Source organism: Mauremys reevesii, linkage group 25 (assembly GCF_016161935.1).
Source record: "Mauremys reevesii isolate NIE-2019 linkage group 25, ASM1616193v1, whole genome shotgun sequence".
NCBI classification, from domain to species: domain Eukaryota; kingdom Metazoa; phylum Chordata; order Testudines; family Geoemydidae; genus Mauremys; species Mauremys reevesii.
The window spans coordinates 16794649-16822617 of NC_052647.1; the positions used below are offsets into that span (position 1 = coordinate 16794649).

The 27969-nt window shown below is 65.8% G+C and overlaps 1 protein-coding gene across 2 annotated transcripts in view; it reads left to right on the top strand.

Moving 5' to 3' along the window:
- LRP1 (LDL receptor related protein 1) overlaps window positions 1-22320 on the top strand; it is a 172756-nt gene extending 150436 nt beyond the window's left edge. For both annotated transcript variants that reach the window (XM_039514552.1, XM_039514553.1), the window contains exons 55-89: window positions 101-288; window positions 702-885; window positions 1347-1432; window positions 2593-2712; window positions 3087-3274; window positions 3594-3799; window positions 4365-4553; window positions 4746-4894; window positions 5252-5345; window positions 6479-6595; window positions 6718-6837; window positions 7425-7547; window positions 7812-7937; window positions 8251-8367; window positions 10247-10353; window positions 10622-10754; window positions 11139-11258; window positions 12135-12257; window positions 12916-13062; window positions 13997-14131; window positions 14991-15110; window positions 15419-15687; window positions 15768-15946; window positions 16587-16693; window positions 17115-17231; window positions 17586-17762; window positions 18180-18320; window positions 18561-18734; window positions 18967-19128; window positions 19566-19740; window positions 20453-20557; window positions 20904-20968; window positions 21252-21342; window positions 21588-21732; window positions 21933-22320. In XM_039514552.1, coding sequence (XP_039370486.1) covers window positions 101-288; window positions 702-885; window positions 1347-1432; window positions 2593-2712; window positions 3087-3274; window positions 3594-3799; window positions 4365-4553; window positions 4746-4894; window positions 5252-5345; window positions 6479-6595; window positions 6718-6837; window positions 7425-7547; window positions 7812-7937; window positions 8251-8367; window positions 10247-10353; window positions 10622-10754; window positions 11139-11258; window positions 12135-12257; window positions 12916-13062; window positions 13997-14131; window positions 14991-15110; window positions 15419-15687; window positions 15768-15946; window positions 16587-16693; window positions 17115-17231; window positions 17586-17762; window positions 18180-18320; window positions 18561-18734; window positions 18967-19128; window positions 19566-19740; window positions 20453-20557; window positions 20904-20968; window positions 21252-21342; window positions 21588-21732; window positions 21933-22073 — 4940 coding nt within the window. In that variant the 3' untranslated portion in view covers window positions 22074-22320. The remainder of the gene's footprint in view (window positions 1-100; window positions 289-701; window positions 886-1346; window positions 1433-2592; window positions 2713-3086; window positions 3275-3593; window positions 3800-4364; window positions 4554-4745; window positions 4895-5251; window positions 5346-6478; window positions 6596-6717; window positions 6838-7424; window positions 7548-7811; window positions 7938-8250; window positions 8368-10246; window positions 10354-10621; window positions 10755-11138; window positions 11259-12134; window positions 12258-12915; window positions 13063-13996; window positions 14132-14990; window positions 15111-15418; window positions 15688-15767; window positions 15947-16586; window positions 16694-17114; window positions 17232-17585; window positions 17763-18179; window positions 18321-18560; window positions 18735-18966; window positions 19129-19565; window positions 19741-20452; window positions 20558-20903; window positions 20969-21251; window positions 21343-21587; window positions 21733-21932) is intronic.
- The last annotated feature ends 5649 nt before the right edge of the window (window positions 22321-27969 follow it).

A 27969-nucleotide genomic window follows, 5' to 3' on the forward strand; every position in this document is an offset into this window, starting at 1 on the left:
AGCCCTGGGCGTGGCCCCGGCTGGTGCCTGGGGAGGGCTGTCGATGGGGTCCCCCAAGCTTGGCGTCTGCGGTGACACCCCCCCTCCGCCGTCGTTCCAGAGAGCAGGTGCAACGACTCGTTCTTCCTGTGCAAGAACGGCCGGTGCGTGCCCGAGGCCCTGCTCTGCGACAACAACGACGACTGCGCCGACGGCTCCGACGAGCTGAACTGCTTCCTCGACGAGTGTCTCAACAAGAAGCTGAGCGGCTGCTCCCAGGAGTGCGAGGACCTCAAGATCGGCTATAAGGTTGGGTCGCTGGGGGGCGGGCCCAACCTGCGCCGGGGGGGACGGCAGGGCCGTTGAGCAAGAGGAGCTGACGAGCGAGCCTGGCTCCTGGCGGCTCCGAGCGGGAGTTGGGGGTCGGGTGGCTCCCCGCTCGGCTAGTCCCCCATTTGTGTGTGCGCACGCCTGGTGTTTGTGGCGGGGAGTGTGCATTCACTGTTTGTGCAGACGTGTGCCCAGGCACTGCGTGTGTGCACCGTGCGTGCCCGCCTGCTAGTGTTGCATACCTTGCCTGTGTATTTTTGCGTGTGCACGTGCGGTGATGGTGCGTGCTCACGCCGTTTGGGCACGTCCAGGGGTGTGCACGGTCGGTGCGCGCGCGTGTGCCCCTCCGTGCTGCAGGGATGCTGCTAACTGCCTCCCGCTGCCTCCTGCAGTGTAGATGCCGGCCTGGGTACAGACTGAAAGATGACGGGAAAACCTGCATTGACATTGACGAGTGCACCAGCACCTACCCCTGCAGCCAGAAATGCATCAACACGCTGGGGAGCTTCAAGTGCCTGTGCATAGAGGGCTACAAACTCAGGCCCGACCACCCGACCAGCTGCAAAGCCATCTCAGGTGAGAGCGGCGCCCGGGGGCCTGCGCCGAGGGGCTTTGCCGGCCGGGGGTCAGGGGAGCAGGTTTGCGGAGGATCCCGCCGTGTCCGAGGGGTTGGGCGCTTCGTTGGTATCGCTGCACCAAGCGGCTGGAGGAGAGCGCCCGTCAGGTCTGGCCTGGCAGGCTGCGTCGCCGTGCGCCCTTGCTGGGCTGAGCCAGCGTCACGCCCGGGAATCGGGTTCCCCTGGCGGTTTTGCTGGGTGGTTTCTGGCTGATGACCATGGGGCAGGCTGGAGAAGTCCTGCCGCAGCGCAGACCTCAGTGCCTTTGGCCAGCTCCGTTCGGAGGGTTGGTGGCGGGGCGGGGGCAGTTGCCACCAGCTGCAGGGCCCATGCAAAGCTGAGGACAGCATCGGAGTGTGTCTGTGCCTGGGGAGGGGGGATCTGACCCCGTCCGACACGCCTCCTGGCTTTCCCCTGCAGACGAAGAGCCCTTCCTCATCTTCGCCAACCGCTACTACCTGAGGAAACTCAACCTGGACGGCTCCAACTACACGCTGCTCAAACAGGTGCTGCCGGGAGGGGGGCGTCTGCGTCTGGGCAGCAGCTCGGGCCTGGCCTTGAGCTGGGAGGCTCCGGTTGGGGGTAGGGTGGGCTGGCTCCTGGGGGGGATGGCACCCCTCCTCCCCTGTCAGGTTTGGGGCTCGGGGAAAGGGCTCCCTTGGTTTAAGGGCTGCTCCTTGGAGGCCCTGGCCCAACCCACAGCCATGCAGGCTGGGTGGGTGATGGACCCTCCTTCCACCTCCGCTTTGCCCCTGCGCCCGAGACGTGCCCGCTGCTCGGGGGGGGGGGAAAGGCTCCGTCTCGCTTCCTGCCGTGAGCGCTAACGCCAACCCAGCTCGCAAAGGAGTCCTTGGTAGCTGGCTGCAAATAGGGTAGGCCCTACGCAAACAGTAGGACTGCGCTGATTAGGCCTCAGCTGGAGTATTGTGTCCCGTTCTGGGCGCCACATCTCAGGAAGGACGTGGACAAATTGGAGACAGTCCAGAGAAGAGCAACAAAAATGATGAAAGGTCTAGAACAGGTGACCTGGGAGGGAAGATTGAAAACCTGGGTCTGTTTAGTCTGGAGCAGAGACGACTGAGAGGGGACGTAACAGTTTCCAAGTACATAAAAGGTGGTTAGAAGGAGGAGAGAGAAGAAATTGTTCTCCATAACCTCTGGGGACAGGACAAGAAGCAAGGGGCTTCAATTGCAGCCAGGGCGGTTTAGGTTGGACATCAGGAGAAACTGCCCGGCTGTCAGGGTGGTGACGCACGGGAATAAATTGCCCAGGGAGGTGGTGGAATCTCCGTCACTGGAGATTTTTAAGAGCCGGTTGGACAAACACCTGTCAGGGATGACTAGATAATACTGAGCCCGGCCATGAGTGCAGGGACTGGACCAGAGACCTCTTGAGGTCCCTCCCAGTCCTGTGATTCTAATAGGTCCTTGGTAGCTGGTTGCATCTATGGTAGGTCCTACGTAAACATTGGCTGTCGTTGTTTTAAACCTCTTGAGTACAGAGGCTTGGAATCACGGGTGGGGAGGGGCAGGAGGTGGCTCCGTTTTTAAGGAAGGCCCAGTTAAAAAGCGACTGTGGCAGTGCCCCCCTTGCCACCCCCCCCGGCCAGCGAGGGGCATCAGCGCGAGGCCTAATGCATCTTCCTCTGGGCTGCGCTGGCTCCAGGGGCTGAACAACGCCGTGGCCCTGGACTTCGACTACAGGGAGCAGATGATCTACTGGACGGACGTCACCACGCAGGGCAGCATGATCCGCCGCATGCACATTAACGGGAGCAACGTCCAGGTGGGTGCTGGGCTCCCCCCAGGGGGTGCCCTCTTTGGGGGACCTGGCGGGGAGGGGAGCGGGGTGGGGCTTTCGGGGGGCTCACTTTCCCAGGGCCATGCGTACCTGGGACGGGGCAGGGTCTCTGGGTGGGGCCCCATGTCCCTGGGGGAATGGGGCAGGGTCCCATGGCAGGACACACTGTCCTGGGCGGGAGGGGGTGGGCCGGGCAGGGTCTCTGGGTGGGGCCTGTGTCCCTGGGGGAATGAGGTGGGGGTCCCAGGGCAGGACCCACAGTCCTGGGGGAGGAGTGGGGACCGGGCAGGGTCTCTGGGCAGAAGCGGGGCGGGCTCCTCTCTGTGAACAGGCCCTGACTGGTCCCGTTCTCCCGGCAGGTCCTCCACCGCACCGGTCTCAGCAACCCCGACGGGCTGGCCGTGGACTGGGTGGGCGGGAACCTGTACTGGTGCGACAAGGGCCGGGACACCATCGAGGTGTCGAAGCTGAACGGGGCCTATCGCACGGTGCTGGTGAACTCGGGGCTGCGGGAGCCGCGGGCGCTGGTGGTGGACGTGCAGAACGGGTGAGGGGGGCACAGCCGGGTCTCACCTTTCCCTTGTTCCCGGACATAGGACGCTCCGAGCTCCCTTCCGTGGGCTGGCGCATCAGCCCCTGCCCACGGCACCCCCCAGGATTTCTGTTCTGAGCGGGGTGCCTGGAGTCAGGACTCCGGGGTTCCGTTCCCACTCCCAGCTCTGCCTCCTACGCGCTGGGACACCCCACTGCCGCTCGGTGACTCGGTTTCCCCTCCTGTGCGGCGGACAGAAGGACGCTGTAGCAGGGCTGCTGGTGCCGTTTCGGTTGACTCAGCCTCTCCCGTTGCTGTTCCCTTTGTGCCCCAGGTACCTGTACTGGACGGACTGGGGTGACCACTCCCTGATCGGCAAGATCGGCATGGACGGCACCAACCGGAGCGTCATCGTAGACACCAAGATCACCTGGCCCAACGGCCTCACCCTGGACTACATCAACAGCCGGATTTACTGGGCCGATGCCCGGGAGGACTACATCGAGTTCGCCAGTCTGGACGGCTCCAGCCGGCACATCGGTGAGGCCAGCCGGGAGCTGCAGCTTTCGGTCAAACACAAATGGTTTTAGTCTGGGACTGGGAGCCAGGACTCCTGGGTTCTGATCCCAGCTCTGCTGCTGACTCCATCTGTGCCCTTGGGCAAATGACCTCCCCGTGGCTTCTTGCCTCAGTTTCCCTATATGGGAACTGGGGGTGAGCTGTACCGGCTGTGGGATTCACGGAGAGCCAGGCTGCTGTCGCGCCAGGCAGGCGAGCGGCCCCTGCTTCGTAGGCGTGCAGAGGGATCATTAACGCTGATGCAGCCAAGCTCACATATATTAATATTAAAGTCTTCTTAAAATCACATCCCCTGCCCCCTTCCAGCCCCCGGCTCGGGTGGCCTGGCAGCTCCCAGGTTTGGGGGCTCGAACCCGGGCTCTGCCGGGGGCCTGTGGGTGACTCAGCAGCTGGCGATTGCGGTGTCTGGCCTGTAGAGGGCGCCACGGGCACACCTAGTGGCACAGGGCGGCTGTGCGACGGGGGGTTCCCCCTGGGCACGGGGGCTGCGTCCCTGCCTGGCCTGAGCCGCCCCCTCTCCCTGCAGTGCTGAGCCAGGACATCCCGCACATCTTCGCGCTCACCCTCTTCGAGGATTACATCTACTGGACCGACTGGGAGACCAAGTCCATCAACCGAGCCCACAAGACGACCGGAGCCAACAAATCCATGCTGATCAGCACCCTGCACCGGCCCATGGACATCCACATCTACCACGCCTACCGCCAGCCGGACGGTGAGGGGGGGAGCCCGGGCGGGGGGCCGGGTCAGCAGGGGGGACCAAGGCACGAGGCTCCCTGATGGGGGGCTGGGATGAGGGTGGAGGAGAGGCGGTGGGGGTGACACACAGCGAGGGAGGGGGGCCACCTGCAGGAGCCCGCTGCGCCCCCGGACGGTCTCACCCCCGTGCGCTCTCTCCTCTCCCCAGTCCCCAGCCACCCCTGCAAAACCAACAACGGCGGCTGTAGCAACCTGTGTCTCCTGTCCCCGGGCGGCACCCACAAGTGCGCCTGCCCCACCAACTTCTACCTGGGCGGCGACGGCAAGACCTGCATCTCCAACTGCACGGCCAGCCAGGTAACCCGCTGCTGCCGGGGCCCCGGGGTCTACGTGTAACCGCAGCCAGACGGAGACGGGCTGTTTCAAGGCCGGAGTCTCTTACTCCTGGCCCCCTGGAGATATGGGGCTGAGGCTCCAGAGAGGGGAGATGTGGGGTGTCAGCGTAGGCACCGCGTCATCCCAGCTTTGTGTGTGTGTGGGGGGGAATCTACCCCCCCCCTTGCTCTCGGTGCATCTTGCTGGGCAGGGGTAGAGCAGGGAGAGAGACCCAGAGGGAAAAGCTCCCTGTCCCAGTTGGTCCTGGGGGTGGCCCCCATGCCGCTGCCCCCGGGCCCTGCCTGGAGCCGGCCTCACGGCCTCGTCTCTCTGCCGCAGTTCGTTTGCAAGAACGACAAATGCATCCCTTTCTGGTGGAAATGCGACACGGAGGACGACTGCGGGGACCGCTCGGATGAGCCCGAGGATTGCCGTGAGTGACGGGGGGCAGGGGGGGCACAGCTAGACCCAGGGACTGAGCTCCCAGCCCCATTAGTGACCCCCAGGAGAGGCACGGGGGGTCCTGCCCCAGCAGCTGCCACTCCCAGCGTGGCTCCCGTCAGCGGCGAATTCCAGGCCCCGGAGGCGTCCCCGCTGCCATGTGTGGGGATGAAACGTTTAGCAGGCTGGGAATGAAACGGATCCTTTGCTCCAGCCCTGAAAGCCTGTTACCCCGGGCTCCCTGTTGGCTTCTCGGCAAGATCTGCCAGCCGCAGAGCCCCGGGCAGCCCTTCCCCGGGGGGCGCCACAGGGAGAACCTCGCTGAGCCCCATCCCACCACCCCCAGGAACCAGGTGGTTTATGAGTCAGGGGGGTTCGTTCCCTCCCAGCTCCGCTCCCCTCACAGAGTCCTAGGGGCCACCTTGGCAAAGGCTTCCGAACCCGGCCCTGCTGCTGCCTGGGGAGCAGAGAGCGGCACAGGGCCCGGCTGGGGGCGGGGTGGGACCCCGCAGCTGAGCAGAGCTGGGCCTGCCGACCGCCTGCATGGGAGAGTGCTGGTGTCTCAGCAGGGGGCGCTCTCCCCTTGGCCTGACACCGCGGGCGGGGGGCTACACAGCTGAGTCCTTAGACTTGGTTGTTAATGAGCCCAGGTGGTTCTTGCAGTAATGGGGTGTTTAATGGCCAGTGCCCTGCAGCTCCCTGAAATCTTCCTCCTGCTTTTAATTGCAGACGGGAGTCTTCTTTGCTCCCTCTCCTCATGGGTTGGGTAGTGTTGCTGCGTGCTGTTAAACAGCAGCCATGTCCCACCCCAGAGGTGGCTGCATTTCAGTGAGGGGTAAAACGATTCATATCTGAATTTTGTAAACAAGTTGTGGGCCAATTTCCTGCCACTTCTGCAGCTCCATTGGCTCCAGTGTGAGGAGGAGTGCCTCCTCATGGTGGGGTAACAGCCTACTGCTGCTCTCGGCTAGTGGGGCTACTCCTTCGGCTCATGCAGTAGGGGCCTGCTGGCAGATCAGGGTCCCTGGGGCAGGCAGGTTTGCCCTGTGAGCGTCTCCCAGCGCTGCGGAAATGCCGGGGTTCATCCGGCGCGAGGCATCACCACCTCCCCTCTCTCTCCCCCAGCTGAATTCAAGTGCCGCCCGGGACAGTTCCAGTGCTCCACCGGGATCTGCACCAACCCGGCCTTCATCTGCGACGGAGACAACGACTGCCAGGACAACTCGGACGAGGCCAACTGCGGTACGGCCCCCGGACGCCTGGGTCCCCAGCAGGGCTCCTGATTCTCCCGCGTCCCAATAGCGGCAATGCAGGTCCAAGCCAGGGGCGCGCTCTCCCCTCACTGTGTCCCCTTTTCTGTCCAGATATCCACGTCTGCCTGCCCAGCCAGTTCAAATGCACCAACACCAACCGCTGCATCCCTGGCATCTTCCGTTGCAACGGGCAGGACAACTGCGGGGACGGCGAGGACGAGAAGGATTGTCGTGAGTGACCTCCCCGCAGTGGGTGCTGGGGGATGGGGGGGCTCCTGCCGGCGGGCGCCCAGTGCCGCGGGGATGCGGAATCAATTGCTGTGTGACTGGGTGGGGGGGCTTGCTTCCATGGACAGCCCTGCTCGCTGTATCCCGGCTGGAGTCGCTGCCCTTCTGATTCAGATAAAGACTTACGCCTAATATCTAGTAGCAGTGAGTTCCACAGGTTACCAACTAGCCAAACAGCATTTCCTCGTGCCGTTTGAAAGGTGCTGCCTTGTGCCCGTCCTCTCGTCCCCAGGGCTGACTGGGGGGGGGCTCAGTTAGCCTTGGTGTTAATTAGAAAGGGCTTGTCCCTGCTTTTGAGGCCAGAGGGAGGGAATTCTCCCTCGAGCCACCTCAGGGCCAGCCATGTGACATGCCTGCGCTGCCCGTCATGTCGCTGTGGGAAAAGAGGCTCCTGATTATCCCGGCCGTGACTCAGAGGCTGGAGTCCAGGAGCATTGCTGGGCACTTTTCCCCGGGCGTCTGCGCTGGGAGCCCCAGTCTCTGCTGCAGGGCCCCCCCTGACGCCCGTTTCCTTTGTGCCCCCTGCGCAGCGGAGGTGACCTGCGCCCCCAATCAGTTCCAGTGTGCCGTCACCAAGCGCTGCATCCCCCGCGTCTGGGTGTGCGACCGGGACAACGACTGCGTGGACGGATCGGACGAGCCCGCCAACTGCAGTAAGGAGCCGCTCCCCCGGTGCCCGGGAGGGGGCTGGCAGCTTTGGAGCCTGTGGCATCCTGCCCCCCCCGTGTGCCCCGGCTGAGCCCCATTGCTGGCAGGGATGGAAGCTTTGTGCTGGGATGTAGACCGAGGACCCCACAGCTCTGTCCTTGAGCCACAGGGGCTGCAACGTGGGGAGCCCTCGGTGGGGGCGGGCAAAGAGGGGGGTGCTGGCCCATGCCAACGCTAACCCCCCTCTGCCTCGTCTCCCCCACTCCCAGCACAAATGACATGTGGTGTGGACGAGTTCCGGTGCAAGGACTCGGGCCGATGCATCCCAGCACGCTGGAAATGCGACGGGGAGGACGACTGCGGCGACAGCTCGGACGAGCCCAAGGAGGAATGCGGTGAGCTGGTGCCACGGGCGGCAGGGCCGGGTTGAGCGGCTTTTGTATCTTCTGCTACGTTCTGGGGACTGGGCTCCACGGATCGGGCGGGGGGGCGCTGATTGGCTCTGAGGGAGGTCACGGCTGCCTCTCTTGGCCACCGTAGATCTGCTCACGGCACTCCACCTCTTGGGGCAGGGCACCTGCATTCAGCACTCTCACACCTCACTGGGGTGCCTGCCCCCCGGGTGGGCAGATGAAATTGACATTGGCCTTTTTTTCCCACTTCACCACCCCCATTCCTGGCCTCTCCCCCCGCCGCCTTCTGTTGCAGACGAGCGCACCTGTGAGCCGTACCAGTTCCGCTGCAAGAACAACCGGTGCGTGCCAGGCCGCTGGCAGTGTGACTACGACAACGACTGCGGGGACAACTCGGATGAGGAGAGCTGCAGTACGTGCCACCGTCAGCCCCGTGCTGGCCCGGGGCGGGGGGGACAGGACTCGGCCTCCTCCAGCTGGGGGAAGCCTGCGGCGGATGCAGGGCCCCGTGCTGAGGCAGGCAGGCAGGCGTGGGTGGGTCCTGCTGCTGGAGGTCAGACTGCGGGGAGGCTGGTTGCTCTGGGTGGAGACAAGAGAACCCTGCTGGGCTGCTCTTGGACGGGTCGATGAGCTGATGTGTCAGGGGGCTGCCCTGTAAGCAACGTGTCTCCTGGCTCCCCCCAGCGCGGTCTGTTGTGTGTCCTGGAGAGAGACAGGAAGGTGATCTCAGCGCTGGGATCTGGGCACCACTTAGGAAAGGGTCTTGGATTGGGTTAGCTGAAGTGCGACGTCGGAGGATCCATGCGGCACTAAATCACTTTCGGCTAATCTGCTTCCGCGGCTGCACCAGGAAGGTGTGATTTTAAACCGATGGAAGGTCTGTCTCCACTGGACGCAGGGATGGAAATCACACCTGCTCCCGTGTAGACACACCCGCGGCAGAAGGCCGTCTGGACACCCTGATGGCAGTTCAGCGGAAGCCGATTAGGATCAGCTTGAGCTGAAATCAGAGTGTCACCACACGGGTTGGCACCAAGTGAACGAAACCGATGTAACTGACCCGGCGCGAATGTGCGTAGAGACGAGGCCTCGCCCAGTCAGACTGGTTCTCAGCCCGTGGTCCTTGCCCCTCCGGTCTCCTTCCAGGCTTTAGGGTGGAATTTCTTTTTTTCCTTTTTGTTGCTCTCATGTCGTGTATTTGAGTTTGTGCCATTTCACCTCATCTTACGTTTTTCTCCATTTTCACACTGTCGTTACGGGGCGCTCAGAGGTAGGTTCCTGCCGAAATCTTCTTAATGCCATTTCAAGTGCTCAGTAAATAAATCAGCCAACCAGCCTGGAGCAGAGGGGATGGGGAGTGGGGGAGAGACCGACCCGGACAGTCATTCTGAACCTCATCAGCTGAACCTCCCCAGAATCTGCTGCCCCCGGGCACAGAGAGAGCCAGGGTTAAATATTCCCGCCTCCGGAACCGACCGGGGCCCAGGCATGGCTCATATTTAGCTCCAAGTTCTACCCCCACCCCAGCTGCTTCTGCAAATTGACCCAGATTGGTCTGCTCTCCTCAGCCTCGGCCCCCGTCTGCACCTCCCATCCCACCCTCTTGCTGCCTCCAGCGGGGACATGGCGCATGATCTCCCCCGGGTGGAGCAGGAGATGGGGGCGAAAGTAATTCAGCGGGTTCCTCCAGGCTGGAGCCAGCAAAGCCATGCGTTGGGGGGGGCGGGAGCAGATCCCCGTTCCGAGCAGGGATTGCTGTGATATTCAGAGCAGCTCCGTGACACAGGGAGCGAGTGCCAGGAGACGCGTCGGTCCCACCGTGCCAGCGTGGCCAGGGCATCACCCCGCCAGGCCCGAGCTCTGCCGTGGGAGCCAGCAGCTCTGAGGTGCGGCCTCAGCTCTAGGAGATGCAGATTAACCGCGTTCCACCTGTCCCACCGCCACCAGGGGGTGGCAGCCGCCCGCAGCCAGTGCACGAGCGAGCGCCGTAGCCGCTGACCTGTCCCTGTCCCTGAACGGGAGCGCCCAGGGGGCGGGGATCAGGGATGGAGCTGCAGCCAGAGGGGGTAGCTAGAGCTGGGAGTGTCCCTCCCTCCCTTCCCCCCTCGTCCCTCTGGGGAAGCTGGGGGTGGCATTTGAAATCAACATGAGCCATGCACCTCTCTAGCCATTTCCCCGGCTCTGCTTGCTCCCCCGGCGCCGCTGAATGAGTGTCTGCGTCCGCTCCCACCCCCCCGGTTAGCCACGCCACTCACCGGGGCCGCCCCATCTTCTCTCCCCTCTGCCTCCAGCACCCAGGCCCTGCTCGGAGAGCGAGTTCTCCTGTGCCAACGGGCGCTGCATCGCCGGCCGGTGGAAGTGTGACGGGGACCACGACTGCGCCGACGGCTCCGACGAGGTATGGACGGGAGAGGGGGCAGCTTCCCCCCACCAGCCAGCCCTGGCCTGCCCCCTGAGCTCTGGGGCCCAGGCTGCTGCAGCTGCCAGTGGGACTGGGGCCTCCTGCTCGTGGGCAACCGGCCTGGCACCTGGGTAGCTTGTGACTCACCGGGGCTGGCTCTGCCAGAGCCCATCCCCATTTTCGCTCTGGTGGGGTTTTCTGCAGGGCTGTGTCCTGTCTCCCTGGACACCCCCCTGCTCACCCGCTGTCTCCTCCCGCCCTGCAGAAGGACTGCACGCTGCGCTGCGAGTTCGACCAGTTCCAGTGCAAGAACGGGCACTGCATCCCCATGCGCTGGCGCTGCGACGCTGACGCCGACTGCATGGACGGCAGCGACGAGGAGAACTGCGGCACCGGGGGTAACAGCAGTGCGGCGGAAGGGCTCACACACACACCTCACGGCCGTGTTAACCCTGGAGCCTAATGAGGGAGCCGGCCGTGCTGGCGTGCAACCACACACCCAACCTGCACGTGCAGTTGGGCATTTGCATTTGCATTGCAGGGCCATGCCTGCCAATAGATAAAGGCCAAAAACCTGCCGCTGGGTATCTGCTCCCCAGATCCACGGGCCGGCTGTGGCTGGATGGGGGGCGCTGCCCCTGGCCTGGGATCAGTCTCCTGGGCTCCTTTCTGATCACTCGGCTAAGGAGGCTCCAGCAAGCTCCTGTCCCCCTCCCCGCCCCCAGCGCGGCCCCCTCCCCACGAGCGCGGACCCTGACGCGCCCGTCCCCCCCTCCCCGCAGTGCGCACCTGCCCCCTGGACGAGTTCCAGTGCAACAACACCCTGTGCAAACCGCTGGCCTGGAAGTGCGACGGAGAGGACGACTGTGGGGACAACTCGGACGAGAACCCCGAGGAGTGCTGTGAGTGCCCCCTGCCCGGCGCCGCTCCCCGGCTAACCCACCTCCACGCACAGGGGGGCGCTGCCGCTGGGGCAGGGCTCCGGGAGGCGTGGGCACGTGAGGGCGAACCTTTTGGAAACGAAGCCGCAGCCGGACAGGGTGGACGGCGCCCTGAGGTGACCCAGAGAATCCTCTGTCCCGTCTGGTGTCATGCTCAGGGTCAGCCCATTGCCAGCCTGGGGGGGCAGGAAGGAATTTGATCCCTGGTCCGACTGGCAGGGATCGGGGGGAACAGAGAGTTTGGAGGTTAGCGTGGAGGGGCCCCAGTTTGGGGTAGGGGGAGCACTGGGTCCTTTTGCCTCCCTCGGCCCCATGGGGCATGGATCACCGGCTCTCCCACCCAGGCGATTCCCTGTCACCGCTGGGGAGCCCCGGTCTCTGCCTGCAGCTCGCAGCTCTCCGAGGGCTGAGCTGTTTGAGTCGGGGTCAGACACGGGCGGCGGGTGCCGGTAACGCCCATGCTCTGCAGCGGGGCAGGCTCCGTGGGCGGATGGCCTGGACCCCGGGTGCTTGTGAGCGGTTCACGGAGCCCAAGTGACTGGCCTAGCAGGCGAGGCCGAGCTGGGGAACAGGCAGAATGTCACTTCTGGAAGGGGGAGCAGAGGTTTTGGGGGGTCAGCCCAGGAGGGGGCACAGGCTGGGTGGGGGAGCGGAGTTTGTGGGGCTCTGAGCCTGGGGGATTTCCAGGGAGTTTGGGTCAGACTGGTTTGGAGCCAGGTTCTCCAGCCGGGCCCTGCGATGGAGTCGTGGCACCTGGGCCCGTTTGTGGTGGGGAAGGGGCTGAGCCAGGCAGCGGCGTCTCGGTTCACCGGCTCTGCCTGTCTGTCGCCGGCGCAGTGAGGTTCCAGTGCCCGCCTGGCCGACCGTTCCGTTGCAAGAACGACCGCGTGTGCCTGTGGATTGGGCGTCAGTGCGACGGCATCGACAACTGCGGGGACGGCACGGACGAGCGGGACTGCGGTGAGCAGCCCTGAGGTCACTGCCGCTGCCCCGCTCCAGAGATGGGCAGTCAGGCCTGGGCAGGAGCTCTACCTTAGCCACGGCCACAGAGCAAGTCACATATAGAGCTAGGAACCCAGGAGTCCTGGCTCCCAGTCCTCCGCTCTAACCACTAGATCCCTGTCTGCTCCCAGAGCCAGAGGAGGAACCCAGGAGTCCTGGCTCCCAGTCCTCCGCTCTAACCACTCGGTCCCTGTCTGCTCCCAGAGCCAGAGGAGGAACCCAGGAGTCCTGGCTCCCAGTCCTCCGCTCTAACCACTAGATCCCTGTCTGCTCCCAGAGCCAGGAACAGAACCCAGGAGTCCTGGCTCCCAGTTCTCTGCTCTTAGCACTCGATCCCTGTCTGCTCCCAGAGCCAGGAACAGAACCCAGGAGTCCTGGCTCCCAGTTCTCTGCTCTTAGCACTCGATCCCTGTCTGCTCCCAGAGCCAGGGATAGAACCCAGGAGTCCTGGCTCCCAGCCCTCTGCTGTAATCACTAGCCCCACCCCGTTCCCCATTGTATCCTTCCTGGGGCAGGGAACGTGTGTCCGTCTGTGGGGCAGGGGTCGGTGGCGCCGAGCCCCCAGGGATGCTCCCATGCTCTGGTCTCAAGCCCACTCCCCTGCCGGCCCCCACAGAGTCGCCCACCGCCAGGCCCAAGACCTGCAGCCATGAGAAGAACGAATTCCTCTGCAAGAACCAGAAATGCATCAGCTCCGTCCTGCGCTGCAACTTCTTCGACGACTGCGGGGACGGCTCGGACGAGGAGCAGTGTTCCCGGGGCGGTGAGTGGGCTGGAAAGCGAGTCTCTCTCACCACACGTTGTAATAGTTCACAGGCTGGATTCCCTGGCAGCCAGGGACCCCTCCCCCAGGTCAGAGTCCTTCCGGTGGGTGGTCGTTGATGTCCTGAGCAGAGATGGGAGAAGGAGCGGCGAGTTGAAGATCATTGTCTCTCATGTTTATAGCCCCCTCCCTCTTTGCGGGTTACCCCCAGCTGGGGGGCAGCAGACGTGAGGGTTGAACCTGCTCTGTGAGGAAATGTAAATTTCTTGTTTATACCTTCCTGCTGCTGAAGAACGGTTGCTTAAGCCGGCGATCGCTCTTTAACACCTGTCTGGGGTGCTAGTGTGTCCTTGTCTCTGAAAAACTAGTTTGCACCTGCTTGTTTGAACCTTGGAACAGGTTATAACAACGATACACAGTAGAATCTTATAATTTCACATGCAGTGTTGATGCACATATTGTACCAGGATAATAATGTTCAGCAGATTACGAGTTTTCAAATGATCCCTCACAAGCCATTCTTTGTACACAATGTATCGTAGTATTGTAAAAGTGGTGATCATAATAGTACAGACTGTCACAGGGGGCAGGGCTGGGCTAGCAGGGGCTGTGGGTCAGGCTTGAGGGGCACCGGCAGGGCTGGGGGAAGCTCAGGGCTGGGCTAGCAGGGGCTGCGGGATGGGAGTGAGGGGCACCGGCAGGGCTGGGGGGAGGGAAGCTGATTATTGCAGCCGCTTTCTCCCTCCGAGGTTTTCCTCTGTCAGGGCTGGGCCAGTGTTCCCAGGTCGCCTGAAATCTGCTCTCTTATTGAGGTCCCACGTTTGCCCACAGATGTCACCTTGGGGGGAGGCGGGTGCTGGCTCCGGGGCAGCACGGCAGTTGGCACAGTCTTTGGTCCCATGGCGAGCTGCTGGGCCCTTCGTCCCCCTTGCAGATCCCAAGATGTACGACTGCCACACCAACGTGACCATGTGCGGGGACGAGGCCAAGTGCGTCCAGTCCCAGACGGGCATGCACTGCGCCTGCCGCAGCGGCTTCCAGAAAGCACCTGACAAAAACACCTGCCAAGGTACCAGGCCGCTGGGCTCAGGGATCTGCCGGGGGGGAGGCCGGGACGGAGCCCGGCCTGGCCTCTGCCTGCCAGGGACCGGGGCTCAGCTGGACTCCAGGAGGAACCGTGCTGCCCACGGACACGGGGCGGGTTCAAGGAATGGGGGATTGCCTGGTGGGTACCACACTCCCAGGGCCACGCCCGGCTGTGGCCACCACAGCCACTGCCTTTCTGGGGATGTTCTTCTGAAGGAGACAAGGCCAAGATTTCCCAGAATTCCCAGGGACTCTGGGGAAGAGGGGCCTGGTTTTCAGATGGCGGGTGCCAGGAATAGGACCCAGGTGTCCTGAGTCCCAGGCGAGTGCTTCGCCCACTGGACCTCGGAAGCACGTCCCGTGAACGCCGCCCAGGTGGGGGGCAGCTGACTGGCACCCTGACCTTGGCCTGGCAGACGGCACTGGCAGTTTGGGCAGCACGTGGCATCTCAGCACCCTCTAATCTGTTACTCACCCCTGTGCCCGGCGCTCTCCGCAGACGGCCCAGCCCTGGCCCAGCCCGTCTCCCCAGATGGCCCGTCACCCCCAAGTAGCTGCCGCTGGCTCCCTGCTTTGGGGAGCTGCCGTGCTGAGCAGCTGGGGGGCATGATCCCTGGTGCCAGCACCAGGAGAGAGCTCCGCTGCCTGGAATGGGCGGTGAACGCAGACACCCCCCGACCTTTGGCCTCAGCCCACCTTCCCCTGGAGCCCTGAGCTGTTGTGTCGCCTGCCCCCGTTCGGCGCCCTCTGCTCTCAGGTAGGACTGCCCTGGGGCGGCCCCCCCGCCCCGTCGCAGCTCCCCCCGGCCCCTCACGGCCTGTCTGCCTCTGCTCCCCGCCCAGACATCAACGAGTGCTCGACGTTCGGGACCTGCTCCCAGCTCTGCAACAACACCAAGGGCTCCCACGTCTGCAGCTGCGCCCGCAACTTCATGAAGACCCATCACACGTGCAAGGCGGAAGGTATGGGGGGCGCGGGCGGTTTGGATGCGTGTCCAGCTGAGCTGACGTCTCCCTGGCGCCCCAGCTCCCCTCTCTGCAGCCGTCCCAATCCCTTCCCGTCCCTGCGCTCCCAGCATCTGTCCCGCCCGGCCCCGGGCAGGATCCACGTGGGACGCGCCCCATGGCGGGAGGCCGTTGGGCTCCACCCTGGTCCCTCCCCCAGTCCCTGGCCGCCGGAACGAGCCAATCCCACTGCCCAGAGCTGGCCGAGCCCGCGGGCATGTCCCCCGCCCCCCCCGGTCCTCCAACCGACAGCTCTCCCCCCGCAGGCTCGGAGCAGCAGATCCTGTACATCGCCGACGACAACAAGATCCGCAGCATGTACCCCTTCAACCCCAACTCGGCCTACGAGCCGGCCTTCCAGGGCGACGAGAACGTGCGCATCGACGCCATGGACATCTACATCAAGGGCAACAAGATCTACTGGACCAACTGGCACACGGGCAAGATCTCCTACCGCGAGCTGCCGTCGTCCGCCGCCTCCACCGCCTCCAACCGCAACCGCCGGCAGCTGGACGGGGGCGTCACCCACCTCAACGTGAGCGGGCGCTCGGGGCTCCGGGGGGCCGGGGCGAGCCGGGCCAGGGTGCTAAGGCCCCGCCTCTCTCTGCCTTCCAGATCTCGGGGCTCAAGATGCCGCGGGGCATCGCCGTGGACTGGGTGGCCGGGAACGTCTACTGGACGGACTCCGGGCGCGACGTCATCGAGGTGGCGCAGATGAAGGGCGACAACCGCAAGACGCTGATCTCGGGCATGATCGACGAGCCCCACGCCATCGTGGTCGACCCGCTCCGAGGGTACGAGACTCCCCGCCCCGCTCAGACCCCTCTCCCACCCTGCACTCCCCCCCCACCCGGTATCCAGCCCCCGTGCCCCAAGGCCTGTCCCCCTGTATCTGGCACCCATGGCCCTGCCCCCCACCCCCCGTATCCAGCATCCACACCCCACCCTGTCTCATGCCATAGTGATTGACCCACTCTGAGGGTGAGACACTCCCCTCCCCATCTGTCACCCCCACCCTTATCCAGCCCCACATCTGCCACCACCCTCCCCCACGGCACGTGCCCCCCATCTTACCCCAGGGCAGTCTCAGCTCGCCCCAGTGGGGCTGTGGGTGGGAAGATCCCTGCTGGGCGTGAGTGCCCAGGGCCCTGGCACTGTGGGGCGATGGGGTAACTGCCATGGGGAGGTGCCAAGGTCCCCCCCCTCGGGGGTGGTGCGGATTAACCCTTCGAGGGCCCGTCGTGCCTCCCAGCGCACTGCCGGCTCCATCCCTCGTCTCTGCAGCACAAACAGGCCATTGAGGTCAGTGGGCCTGCGGGCACGGGGCACTGCAGTGTCGGGGGCTGGGCTCACAGCAGCCTGTGCGCCCGGGGCCGTGCCGCTCCGCCCCTCCCCCAGGGACCCACTCTGCCACGGCCTTTCCTCCCTTCACAGGACCATGTACTGGTCCGACTGGGGCAACCACCCCAAGATCGAGAAGGCCGCGATGGACGGGACCATGAGGGAGACACTGGTGCAGGACAACATCCAGTGGCCGACAGGTGAGCAGGGCCGGGCATGGCGGGCGGGGCAGGGGATCCCCCTCCACCCAGCCCGGGTTCAGGCAGATAGCGTGCTCTGGAGTGAGAGCACCAAGCCACGACTGCTGGGTTCTCTTCCCAGCTCTGCCACCCTGTGACCTTGGGCAGGTTGCTTTGTGACTCGGTTTCCCTTGTCTGTAACCAATGCCCGTACGAAGCGCTTGGGGATCTGGAGAGTCTGTCGTAACACCCCATGTCTGCGCGATCTGCCCTCTTCCTGGGGTACCCACAACTGGGGACTCCAGGAGCTGGGCCCTGCTGCCATCCAGCCCGTCCGGGGGTATCTGGCCGGCCGTGCTGCAGCCCACGTCCCCGCAGCGCCCACGACTCGGCTGCTGGAGCTGCTGCGGCCGACGGGAGCTCAGCACGTGTCTCCCCGCAGGCCTGGCTGTCGACTATCACAACGAGCGGCTGTACTGGGCCGACGCCAAGCTCTCCGTCATCGGCAGCATCCGTCTCGACGGCACCGACCCCGTCGTGGCCATCGATAACAAGAAAGGTGAGAGGCCGCTGCAGAGCCCCGGGCTGGGCTGGGACAGGGGAGGTCTCCTTAGGACGGGCAGCCACCACCCACCCCCTCCCAGCGCCCCGTCCTGGCTGGGGACCAGCAGCCTGGCTGCGCCGGGGCGCGGGGATCTGGCATTCGGTCTCCAGAGCGCACCATGAGACAGAGGGACCGGAGCTGTTCCCTCACTGCCCACAAGGGGTCACCAGTGAGCAGCTGCAGACGCGCTCCAGCAGGAGGCCTGATACCGGGGTTGAGGGGCCCTTGGCCAGACACAGCAGGTATCCGGTTACAGCTGCGCCCTGAGCTGCAGGGCCGACCTCTGACTCCGCGCCCCTGTCGCCCCAGGACTGAGCCACCCCTTCAGCATCGACATCTTTGAGGATTACATCTACGGCGTCACCTACATTAACAACCGCATCTTCAAGATCCACAAGTTCGGGCATGGGCCCGTCACCAACCTGACGTCTGGGCTGAACCACGCCACCGACGTGGTGCTCTACCACCAGTACAAGCAGCCGGACGGTGAGTGCCGGGGACCCCCCGCCTCCTCTGCCCTGTCCGGAGCACGCCCTGGAGTTCAGCCCTGGCCACCCCAGAGGAAATGGGGGGTCACAACCACTGAACAGCCCCCTCCAGTCTGAGCTGGGGCGGCCAGGGCTGGGGGACACCTGGTCCGATGGGCCGGTTGGTCTGAGCCGGGGCAGCAGGGAAGGAGGCCGGATACCAGGGTAGATGGGCTTGTTGTTCGGCACCGCCGAGGGAGGGGGAACAGGACTCAGAACTAGAGGCCCCTGCGACGGGGGGAGTCACGGCCTTGCCCTAGAGCAAAGGGCTCAGGCAGCCAGCCGGAGCGGGCAAAGCCAGGAGCGATGGCAGGATGCCGGGCAGCCCCCGCCCTGCGCTCCCGTCACCCACCCCCCCCTCCCCTCTCTCTGCCAGTGACCAACCCCTGCGACAGGAAGAAATGCGAGTGGCTCTGCCTGCTGAGCCCCAGCGGCCCCGTCTGCACCTGCCCCAACGGGAAGCGGCTGGACAACGGCACGTGCGTGGTGATCCCCTCGCCCACCGTCTCGCCCGTCGGTACGTGGTGCCGCCCGGGGAGGGGGGGACGCCCCCTTGGCACAGCCGCAGGGGTTGCTGCCCAAGGGAGGGGTGGGGGGCGCGTCTCCCAGGGTCACCGCATTCCCACTGGCTCCCCCCGGCCCAGTCCAGGGCATTGCTCCACCCAGAGCTGTGTGCCCACCGGGCACGGTACCTGCCCCTCGGCTGGCACCCTGCCCCCCGTGCCCGCCCCGCTCACACCTCTCCCGCGCTCTCCAGTCCCCACCGGCGACACCTGCGACCTGGTCTGCCTGAACGGGGGCAGCTGCTTCCTGAACGCCCGCAAGCAGCCCAAGTGCCGCTGCCAGCCGCGCTACAACGGCGAGAAGTGCCAGCTGGACCAGTGCTGGGAGTACTGCCAGAACGGGGGCACCTGCGCCGCCTCCCCGTCAGGTGAGATGGGCCCGCGGGGCTGGGGGATCCGACAGGGCTGGAGGGGCTGGTCGGTGTGGCTGGGAGCTGCGGCTGCTCAGGGATATGGGGCTGGCGGGGCCGTGCCCCTGAGCCCCCCACGCCAGCGTGGGAGGAAGGGTCGGGGCAGATCCGGCTGCCCTCGGTGCCAGTGTCTGTCCTAACGAGCGAATCCCGCGGCCCCTCCCCGCTGATGCCTTGGCCCCCTTCCCAGGGATGGCGACATGCCGCTGCCCCACCGGCTTCACCGGGCCCCGGTGCAACCAGCAGGTGTGCGCCGAATACTGCCTGAACAACGGCAGCTGCAGCGTCAACCAGGGCAACCAGCCCAACTGCCGCTGCCCGGCCGGCTTCCTCGGCGACCGCTGCCAGTACCGTGAGTGGGGCGAGCCGGACGCCTGGGTCCTCTCCCCAGCTGGGAGGGGAGTGGGGTCTAGTAGTTGGTAGGGGGGAATTGGGAACCAGGACTCCTGGGTTCTCTCCCCAGCTGGGAGGGGAGTGGGACCGAGGGGTCAGAGAGGGGGGTGGGGTTGGGAGCCAGGACTCCTGGGTTCTCTCCCCAGCTGGGAGGGGAGTGGGGTCTAGTGGTTGGTCGGGTGTGGGGGTGGAAGCCAGGACTCCTGGGTTCTCTCCCCAGCTGGGAGGGGAGTGGGACCGAGGGGTCAGAGAGGGGGGTGGGGGTGGAAGCCAGGACTCCTGGGTTCTCTCCCCAGCTGGGAGGGGAGTGGGGTCTAGTGGTCAGAGAGGGGATGCTGGCATGGGCCCTGCTGCTCCCGCCACTCCTCCCTCCCACCGCCCCCCTCTCCCCCGCAGGCCAGTGCTTCGACTACTGTGAGAACGAGGGCGTGTGCCAGCTGGCGGCCGGCGGTGCCAAGCAGTGCCGCTGCCTGCCGCAGTACGAGGGGCCCCGCTGCCAGGTCAGCAAGTGCTCCCGCTGCCAGGAGGGCAAGTGCAGCATCAACCGGCAGAGCGGCGAGGTCACCTGCACGTAGGTGTCTGGGGCTGGCGCGGGGCGGCGGGGGAAGGGTGCCAGCCACGCCCGGCGTCTAGGGGCAGCTGAGCCTGCCTGGGGGGAGGGACTGTGATGGGGGCGGCGCTAGGAGAATAGGGGCACCGAGCTGCTCTGCCCAGAACAGCGCCCTGGTGAGCTGGGGGCATGGAGGGGGGGGCTGGCTCTGCGCCCTGCCAGCCCCCCCAGAGCCCTGGCGCTAGGGGGAGCAGGGTCAGTGGGGTGGGCACCTGGAGGGTTCAGGGTGCATGCGCTGACCCTGCCCCATCTCTGCCCTACAGCTGGGGGGGCAGTGGGGGGGCACGAGGAGGGATCGGGGTGCATGCGCTGACCCCACCCCGTCTCTGCCCTACAGCTGGGGGGTGGGGGGGGCGTGCACTGACCCCGCCCCGTCTCTGCCCTACAGCTGGGGGGCAGTGGGGGGGCGTGAGGAGGGATCGGGGTGCATGCGCTGACCCCACCCCGTCTCTGCCCTACCGCTGGGGGGTGGGGGGGGCACAAGGAGGGATCGGGGTGCATGCGCTGACCCCACCCCGTCTCTGCCCTACAGCTGGGGGGTGGGGGGGCGTGAGGAGGGATCGGGGTGCATGCGCTGACCCCGCCCCGTCTCTGCCCTACAGCTGGGGGGTGGGGGGGGCGTGAGGAGGGATCGGGGTGTGTGCACTGACCCCGCCCCGTCTCTGCCCTACAGCTGCCCGGGTGGCAAGATGGCACCAAGCTGCCTGACCTGCGACAACTACTGCCTGAACGGGGGCACCTGCACCATGAACGGCAGGACGCAGATGCCCGAATGCCAGTAAGCACCGCCCGGCCCCACGGCAAGGGGGTGACGGGGCTGTAGGGCGGCTCTGCCGGCCGGGCACTTGCCGCCAGAGCGGGAGCTGCCGGGATGTGCCCCCTGCTCCGAGTCTCAGCAGAGCCCCCCAGCAACGGGGGGAGGGGTCCCCCCCAGCGGAGGAGGCACAAGTGGCAGGGACCATCCGCTCTGCGAGCCCCCCAGTCCAGACGCTCTCCGAGCTCCCCCTGCCCACTCCCTCCCTGCTCCACGTGCCCCCGCCCCCCCCGTGTTCCTGCTCCATGTGCCCCCCCATTCCTGCGCCCCGCTCCCCTCTAACCCTGCGCTTGGCCTCCCACCCCGCCAGGTGCACGACGGATGTGACGGGGCTGCGGTGTGACGAGTTTGTGGTCAGCGAGCAGCAGAGCGGCCGTATGTATATGGGGGGGGGACATTTCCCTGCCCCCTGAGGGTCCCCAGGGTGGGAGGGCGGGTGTCTGCACCCACAGAGCCAGCTCATCCCACTGCCCCCCCCCCCCAGAAATCTGAGTCCCTTTCAGCTGGCGAGGGGCTGAGCGCCCCCCAGGCACCTCGGCACCAGGCCCAGATCGCCCCAGACAGCGGGGAGCCCACCCCTGCCCCATGAGCCGGACCCAGGGAGGGTCCGGGGCCCCCCAGCTGCGCCCTAACGTGCCACCTGTCCCTGCCACCCCAGGAACGGCCTCCATCGTCATCCCCATCGTGCTGCTGCTGCTCATCTTGCTGCTGGGCCTGGCGGTCTTCTGGTACAAGCGGCGGGTTAAAGGGTGAGTCGGGGGCGGGACCTGGCACTGGGCCTGGCGGGGGGGCTTACCAGGCCAGGAGGCAGGTTGGGGGGACCTGCCCTGGGCCGGGGGTCTGAGATTCTAGTCAGAGGGTCACCTGGCTGTGGGGCCCTGCCCCTGTGACATCGAGGGCCCCCTCCCTGCAGCATGGGGCTCCCCAAGCCCTGTGCCCCACACTCTGCCCCCCATGCCCAGCGTTGACCCTGTGCTCGCCCCGTGCTCCCCAGCGCCAAAGGCTTCCAGCACCAGCGGATGACGAACGGCGCCATGAACGTGGAGATCGGGAACCCCACCTACAAGATGTACGAGGGGGAGCCGGAGGACGACGTGGGGGAGCTGCTGGACGCCGACTTCGCCCTGGACCCGGACAAGGTGAGGGTGGGGGCGGGGGCCGGCGCCGACCCCACGGGAGCCCTGCAGCAGGGGCTGCGGAGGGGGAGGCTGTCGACTGGGGATGGGATGGGGGACGGGACAGGGGCTGCAGAGGGAAAAGGGGGGGCAGTGGGAGACTCCCCCCCCCATGGGGACCTTCTGTTCCCCCCCTCTCCTCACCCCTCGCTCTCCCCCCCCAGCCCACCAACTTCACCAACCCCGTCTACGCCACCCTCTACATGGGAGCCCACAACAGCCGGAACTCGCTGGCCAGCACGGACGAGAAGCGGGAGCTGCTGTCGCGGGGTGCGGACGACGACCTGGCTGACCCGCTGGCATAGGGGGCAGGGACGGGGGGGGTCGGGCAACCCCCTAGCACAGGGGGCAGAGACGGGGGAGGGGGCTGCGGTGCCGTCGGTTTGGGAAAGAAGCCAATAAAGAGAGAAGCTGGGGGGGGAGGGGGGGCGACAGACACTGTATAAATGTACAAATGAAGGATTATTACTTTTATATGTGAGCAGTATTACGACTTGTCTATCCCGGGCCAGGCTCCCCTCGGGGACGAGCCGGCATCTCGGAGCGGGCACGGCGCGGGGCCGGAGCACGCCGGGGTCGGAGCGGCACGGCGCGGGGGGGTCAGAGCGGGCGGCACGGCGCGGGCCGACGCCGGGGTCGGAGCGGCACGGCGCGGGGTTAAAGTGGGGATCCCGGCTTGGCTCCAAGGCTGTTGGGGACCCCCTTGGCTGGGGGTGCATGGCAGCATTAACCCTGCAGTTGCGCCCAGAGCTGCCGGCTCCTCCTCGCTGGGGTTGAAACCTGCCGCGTTGGGATCCGTGGGTTTCGCCCCAGGCACCGTGTCCAGCCCCCCCCCGAGCTACGAACAAATCAGTCTGGGGCCGACCCCCGGTGAGTCGATCCCTCCCCCCACACGCAGCCCCCCCCCCACCAGCCAGCAGCTGCAGGGGGAGGAGCCAGATGGCGGGACAAGAGCTCCTCCCCTTGTCCTCAGCCCCGCCTCCCATCCCCATTCGCCATTGCAATCCTGTCCCACCAATCCGTTCCCTCGCTCCAACCTGACCAATCACCTTCCTTCCCACCCAGGCTCCCATCCAACCAATCACCTTCCTTCCCGCTACCATCCCACCAATCAGCTGCCCCAGAGCAGTCTAGGTGGGATCCCCTTTTCCCTCCCCCCCGGCACTGATTCCCGGGGGGGGGCGGCTCCTTCGGGGCTGGGGGCGCTTGGGGGCCTGCACCCCCTGGCCCCGCGGCGGGAGCTGGGGGCCGCTGCCAGGGGCGGGGGGGTCCTTGCCTTGCGCATGCTCCTGCGGCCGAGGGGGGGGCCCCGGGCACCGCGCTGGGCACCCGCTCGCCAGGGGCTGCCGCCGGCCGCCCGCCCACGGGCCCAGCCCGTCTCCACCCGTTTCTCCCACAGGCATTTTTTTTTAAACCGACTCAAATGACCTGGCTTTTCTAGGGGGCGGGAGACGCCTGTGGGGGCGGGGCCCTCCGGCCTGCGGGGGGCGGCACCTTTTCATAACTTTTGCTGGGTTACTTTACAACTAAACACAGAGATTGTTATAAATAAAATTTTTAAAAACTGAGGCCCGGCTCCTGCTGCTTGGAGGGGAGGGGGGGTGAATGCGCCAGCCGTCAGGAGAACTGTTACGGCAGCGCCAAGCGGTGCCACCGGGGATTGGGGCCACGTTGTCCCAGCTGCTGCAGCCCCTGTCCCATCACGCCAGAGCCCGGTCGTGCCGAGCCAGGGCACAAGACAGCCCCCCCCCCCCCGCCAGACCAGAGCCCCCTTCATTTCCGCAGCCAGCTCCAAACTGAAACTCTCCCCCCCCCCCGGTTTGTCTCTTTCCCTTTGTTCTCCAACACCTGCAGTTGGCACCTTGCAGGGGAGGGGCCCAGGCCATCAGTTGCCAGGAGACAGGGTGTCGCCAGTCTCTGTGCAGACCCCATCGCACTGGCCCCCTAGGGCTCTGCAACAATCCCACCCCCTGATCCCACCGCCTAGAGACTTACGAACTGCATAGGGGAAACTGAGGCACCCACCCAGTATTCAGAGAAAACATTAAGAACATTCCCACTTCGTCACAGGGCAGCAGGAAGTGGGGGGGGGGGGGGAGCAGGGGTCCTAGTGACTCCTGGGTGAATGCAGCGCCGGTTTAGTGGTGCAAATCTGCCCTTACTTGGTACTGCCACAAGGGGGCAGCAGCGCCCCATTGTCTCTCCCCTCCTGCATGGCCCCATATGGCTTCCTGCAGAGGAATCCGGCCCCATCCCAGAGGCCGAGCCCCTGAGCCAGACAGGGGTTAGCACCGAGGAGCCGAGTAAGTGTCAACCCCCTTGCCCTGTTGCTGGAATATCACCTTAACTCTGCCCCAGAGCACCACACCCAGGCCAGCCTCCAGCTTCCCAAACAGGTGGCACCCCCCCCTCCCCGGGACCTGGGTGCACCAGGCTGCTGAGAGAGAGACTGTGTGTGTGCACCAGCGCGTGGCACAGCCTGAAGGGGGCGTGAAAACCGCAGCCACGTTCACTCTTGCACTGGGAAGCGACGGGGGGCTCGTTCCTGCCGCTCCCGGCTGCAGGTCTTGTGTCCTGGGGTCCCTGCGGTGCCAGCTCCGGGAAGGGCGGCCAGTGTCGTATTCCCAAACCAAAGGGGGGTTCCTTAGCGCCCGGCCCCACCCCTCTGCCCAATGTTAGTATCGAGATTATTAACACCACCAAGCAGGACGCCCCTATGGTCCCGGGGGGGGGAGCGGGGGGGTCTTGCTGCTTCTTGCAGCCCTCAGCAACTCGCAAGCTGCTTGTACAGAGCTGAGAAAAGAGGGGACGTCCCGTGTACTGAGGGACCGTCGGCTGCCCAAGCACCGGGCAAGCCCCAGCGTGGGGAGAGCCCCGAACCCGACTGGGATGGATCCACAGGCCTGGTGCGCGCTCCCAGCTCTGGGGGGGACCATGCAGAGCGTCAGCCCCCGTAGGGTCACACCAGCTCGTTGGGGGGAGCCCCCCGGCCTCCCTGTCTCCTGGGAGTGAACCTCGGAGCCGCCAGCCCCCCGCAGCGAGTCCAGCTGGACGGGGCGCCTGGGGGAGACTTGCTGACTCCGGAGTGACCCAGCCGGTGCGCCGAGGACACCCTGGGGTGTCATGGAGCAGAAAGTTACAGCCTGGTCCCTCGGGGTCACTTCAGAGCCCAGAGCTCGCTGGGACCCCCCCCGTGGGGCCCAGTCCAGAGTGTGTCCTGTTTCCAGTGCCCCCCCCCCCCGAGCCCTGCTCCGTCCCGGGCCCACCTGGTCACCCAGCCTGTTGGTCTCCAGTGGGTCAGACCCGCTGCCTTCCCGCACAGCGAGTTCCTAGGTGCCAACCGGCCGGGCCATTGTCCAGCCCAGCCAGCCACGCCACAGTCACCCAGAGCCCTGGGTCTCCGCGAAGCGCAGACAACCTTCCCCCGCCCCCCCCCCCAGGTAACCGTGCACCACGTAGGGGAAACTGAGGCACGCACCGGCCTCATAGAAACTATTATGAAAAATTCCCGCTTGGTCGTACGAACCCGGCCCCAGAGCCCAGGCAGCCCCTGGCACCCCAGGGTGCTGCAGCACCTTGGCTTGGAGCTGTAGGGTGCTGGGGGGGGGGCTCTCCCTGCACCCCAAGAGGTGTCGGCGTCTCCCTCACTGGAGCTTTGTGCAAAGAGTCCGGACAACCCCCCCCCCCCCGCCAGGCCTGCTCCGGGGTTACTGGGTGCTGAGGCCCCTTCCAGCCCCACATGGCTTCTGCCTGCCCCCCCCCCGCCCCCAGGCCGTGCTCCCTCCCAGCTACCCCGGGGGCTGAACAACAGCAGCTCCCCCCCCCCCACACCCAGTCCTGAGTCTCTGGGCCAGGCCCTGCTGACCCCAGCTCCCCTCCCACGAATGCTACTGTGCCCCCCCCATCCCGTCCCTCCCCACACATGGGCCGGCTGGGGGCTGGCCGGGGTCCCGGCTGCATGCGGGGGGGCGGGGGAGCCCCCACATCGGCCACCAGGTGGCGCCAACGCTCTCAGGAACTCAGCAGAGCTGCGCCTGGGAAGGGGATGGGGAGACTGAGGGGTGGGGGGGGGGAGCTAGGTGTACCCCCCCCAATGATGGGACCATCGCCCCCCCCAGGGAACACACACACACACGGAAACCCCCCCCCCCACAGTCTCATCCAGCTGGGCTAGCAGGGGCTGCGGGTCAGGAGTGAGGGGCACCGGCAGAGCTGGGCTAGCAGGGGCTGCGGGTCGGGAGTGAGGGGCACCGGCAGAGCTGGGCTAGCAGGGGCTGCGGGTCGGGAGTGAGGGGCACCGGCAGAGCTGGGCTAGCAGGGGCTGCGGGTCGGGAGTGAGGGGCACCCCCAGAACGGTGCCTGGCAGAGACACGTCTGTAATGGCCTAGATCCAGCCGTGACGCAGTTTCCTTCACACAGATTTACCCACCTGGGGGCTAAATGGACCATGGACCCAGCTCCCCACTCAGTCCTGGGATGGGGCGGGGGGGCTGAGCTAATGGAGCCTCAAGGACCGTCACTTGCTTGGGCACCTTTCACCAGAGTGGGGGAAGGTGGGTCTGTGCCCCACACACGGCGTCCAGCGCTTGGTAGGGGGATCCGTGGGGCCCTGCCCCCGGGAGCTCTCAGCATGGCAGGCGGGCGCCCAGTGGCTCGCTGGCAGAAGCCGGAACAGACCCCTGGGGTTCTGGGGCCCGGCCTCGTGCTCGGGCCATGGCACCACTGGCCACGCGGGCTCAGCGCTAAGAGGCATCCCCGGCCCACAGGATCCTCCCGGGACATGCTGGAGCCTGGCCAGCCAGCAGGGCAGCGGTGGAGCCAGGAACAGACCCCAGGAGTCCTGGCTCCCAGCCCCCCCCCTCTAACCACTAGACCCCACTCCCCTCCCAAGGCTGGGAGAGAACCCAGGAGTCCTGGCTCCCAGCCCAGCCTTGCTAGATACTCTCAGCCCTGACCCTTCTACCAGAGACTTCGCTGTGTTAAAACCTTTCCCTCCCCTCCTCCGGTCGCCTCCCCCTGGGCGGGGGGGGGGGGGCGCTGGCTGAGCCCCCCCGCCCCGGCCTGTCAATACTCAGCTGAAGACTTTGCTGTTGTCTTTGAAAAGAAACAAACAGGCACATTAAAGGCTCCATAACGGCCTGCGCGACGCTCCAGCCTCAGATCTATTTTCATCCTGGCGCTTTGTTCACTTATCGGGTCTTAAATCTCCACCGGGGTGGGGGGAGGGGGGGTCTCTCTTCTTCCTTTTCCAGGTTTTTTTTTTTTTTGTGGTTTTGTTTTAAAGTTTCGCTTTGCGGCTCGGCCGATATTCCAGCCGGTCGGGCGCGTGGGACGAGCCGAGGCCAGAGAGGGGCATGAACTTGGGCCCTGGCGTCCCTTTGCCAGACGGCGCAGGCAGGAGGCAGCGAGGTCTAGTGGGTTCAGCATCAGAAGGGGCGCCAGGACGCCTGGGTTCTATTCCTGACCTTGGGCACGTCACAGCGCCGCGCTGTGCCTCAGTTTCCCCTCCCACTCCTCGTCCATTGAGCCTGTGAGCCCGTCGGGCCAGGGCGTCTGTCTTAGTGGGGCGGGTGGGACTGGAGCCGGGGCCGGGCGGGAGGGTCCCGGGAGCTCTGTGATCTGTTGCCGATGGGCCCAGGGGAGCCAGAGGGGTGGGGATGGGCAGGGGCATCCAGGGCCTGGTACCGCCCCCCCTTCCATGCCCAGCGCTTCCCAGGCACCCCCCAGCGGCCCAGGGAGGCTGGCGGGGCTCAGGAAGAGACCAGGATACGCAGCCTCCGTGGTGCCCGGGTCCTCCCCCGCCCTGCGTCCCTGGGGGGCCATCGGGGGATGGGGATTCCTCAGCCCCCCAGATCTGATCATTGGGGAGTTTCCCCCCAGCCCCACGCCCCAGATCCCCCCTCAGTATTTGTCTCTTCTCCCCAGGCCGCTCATTGCTCAGCTCCAACCCCCCCACATGCCACCCCCCCTCCCCAGCAAGTCCCAGCTCCCTCCCGCCCCCCCATAACAACAGCCTGTATCAGCCCATTGCCCCACCCACTCCCAGCCCCTCCATGTCTCCCCCCCGCCCGGTTCTAGCCCCCCAGGACAGCTCGGATCAGGCGTCTCCCCCCCAAGCAGCAAAGGGGGATGGGGGGGGGCTGCAGCAGACACACACAGTGATGCTGTGATGGGGGGGTCACAGAGTGTGGGGGAGCCCGG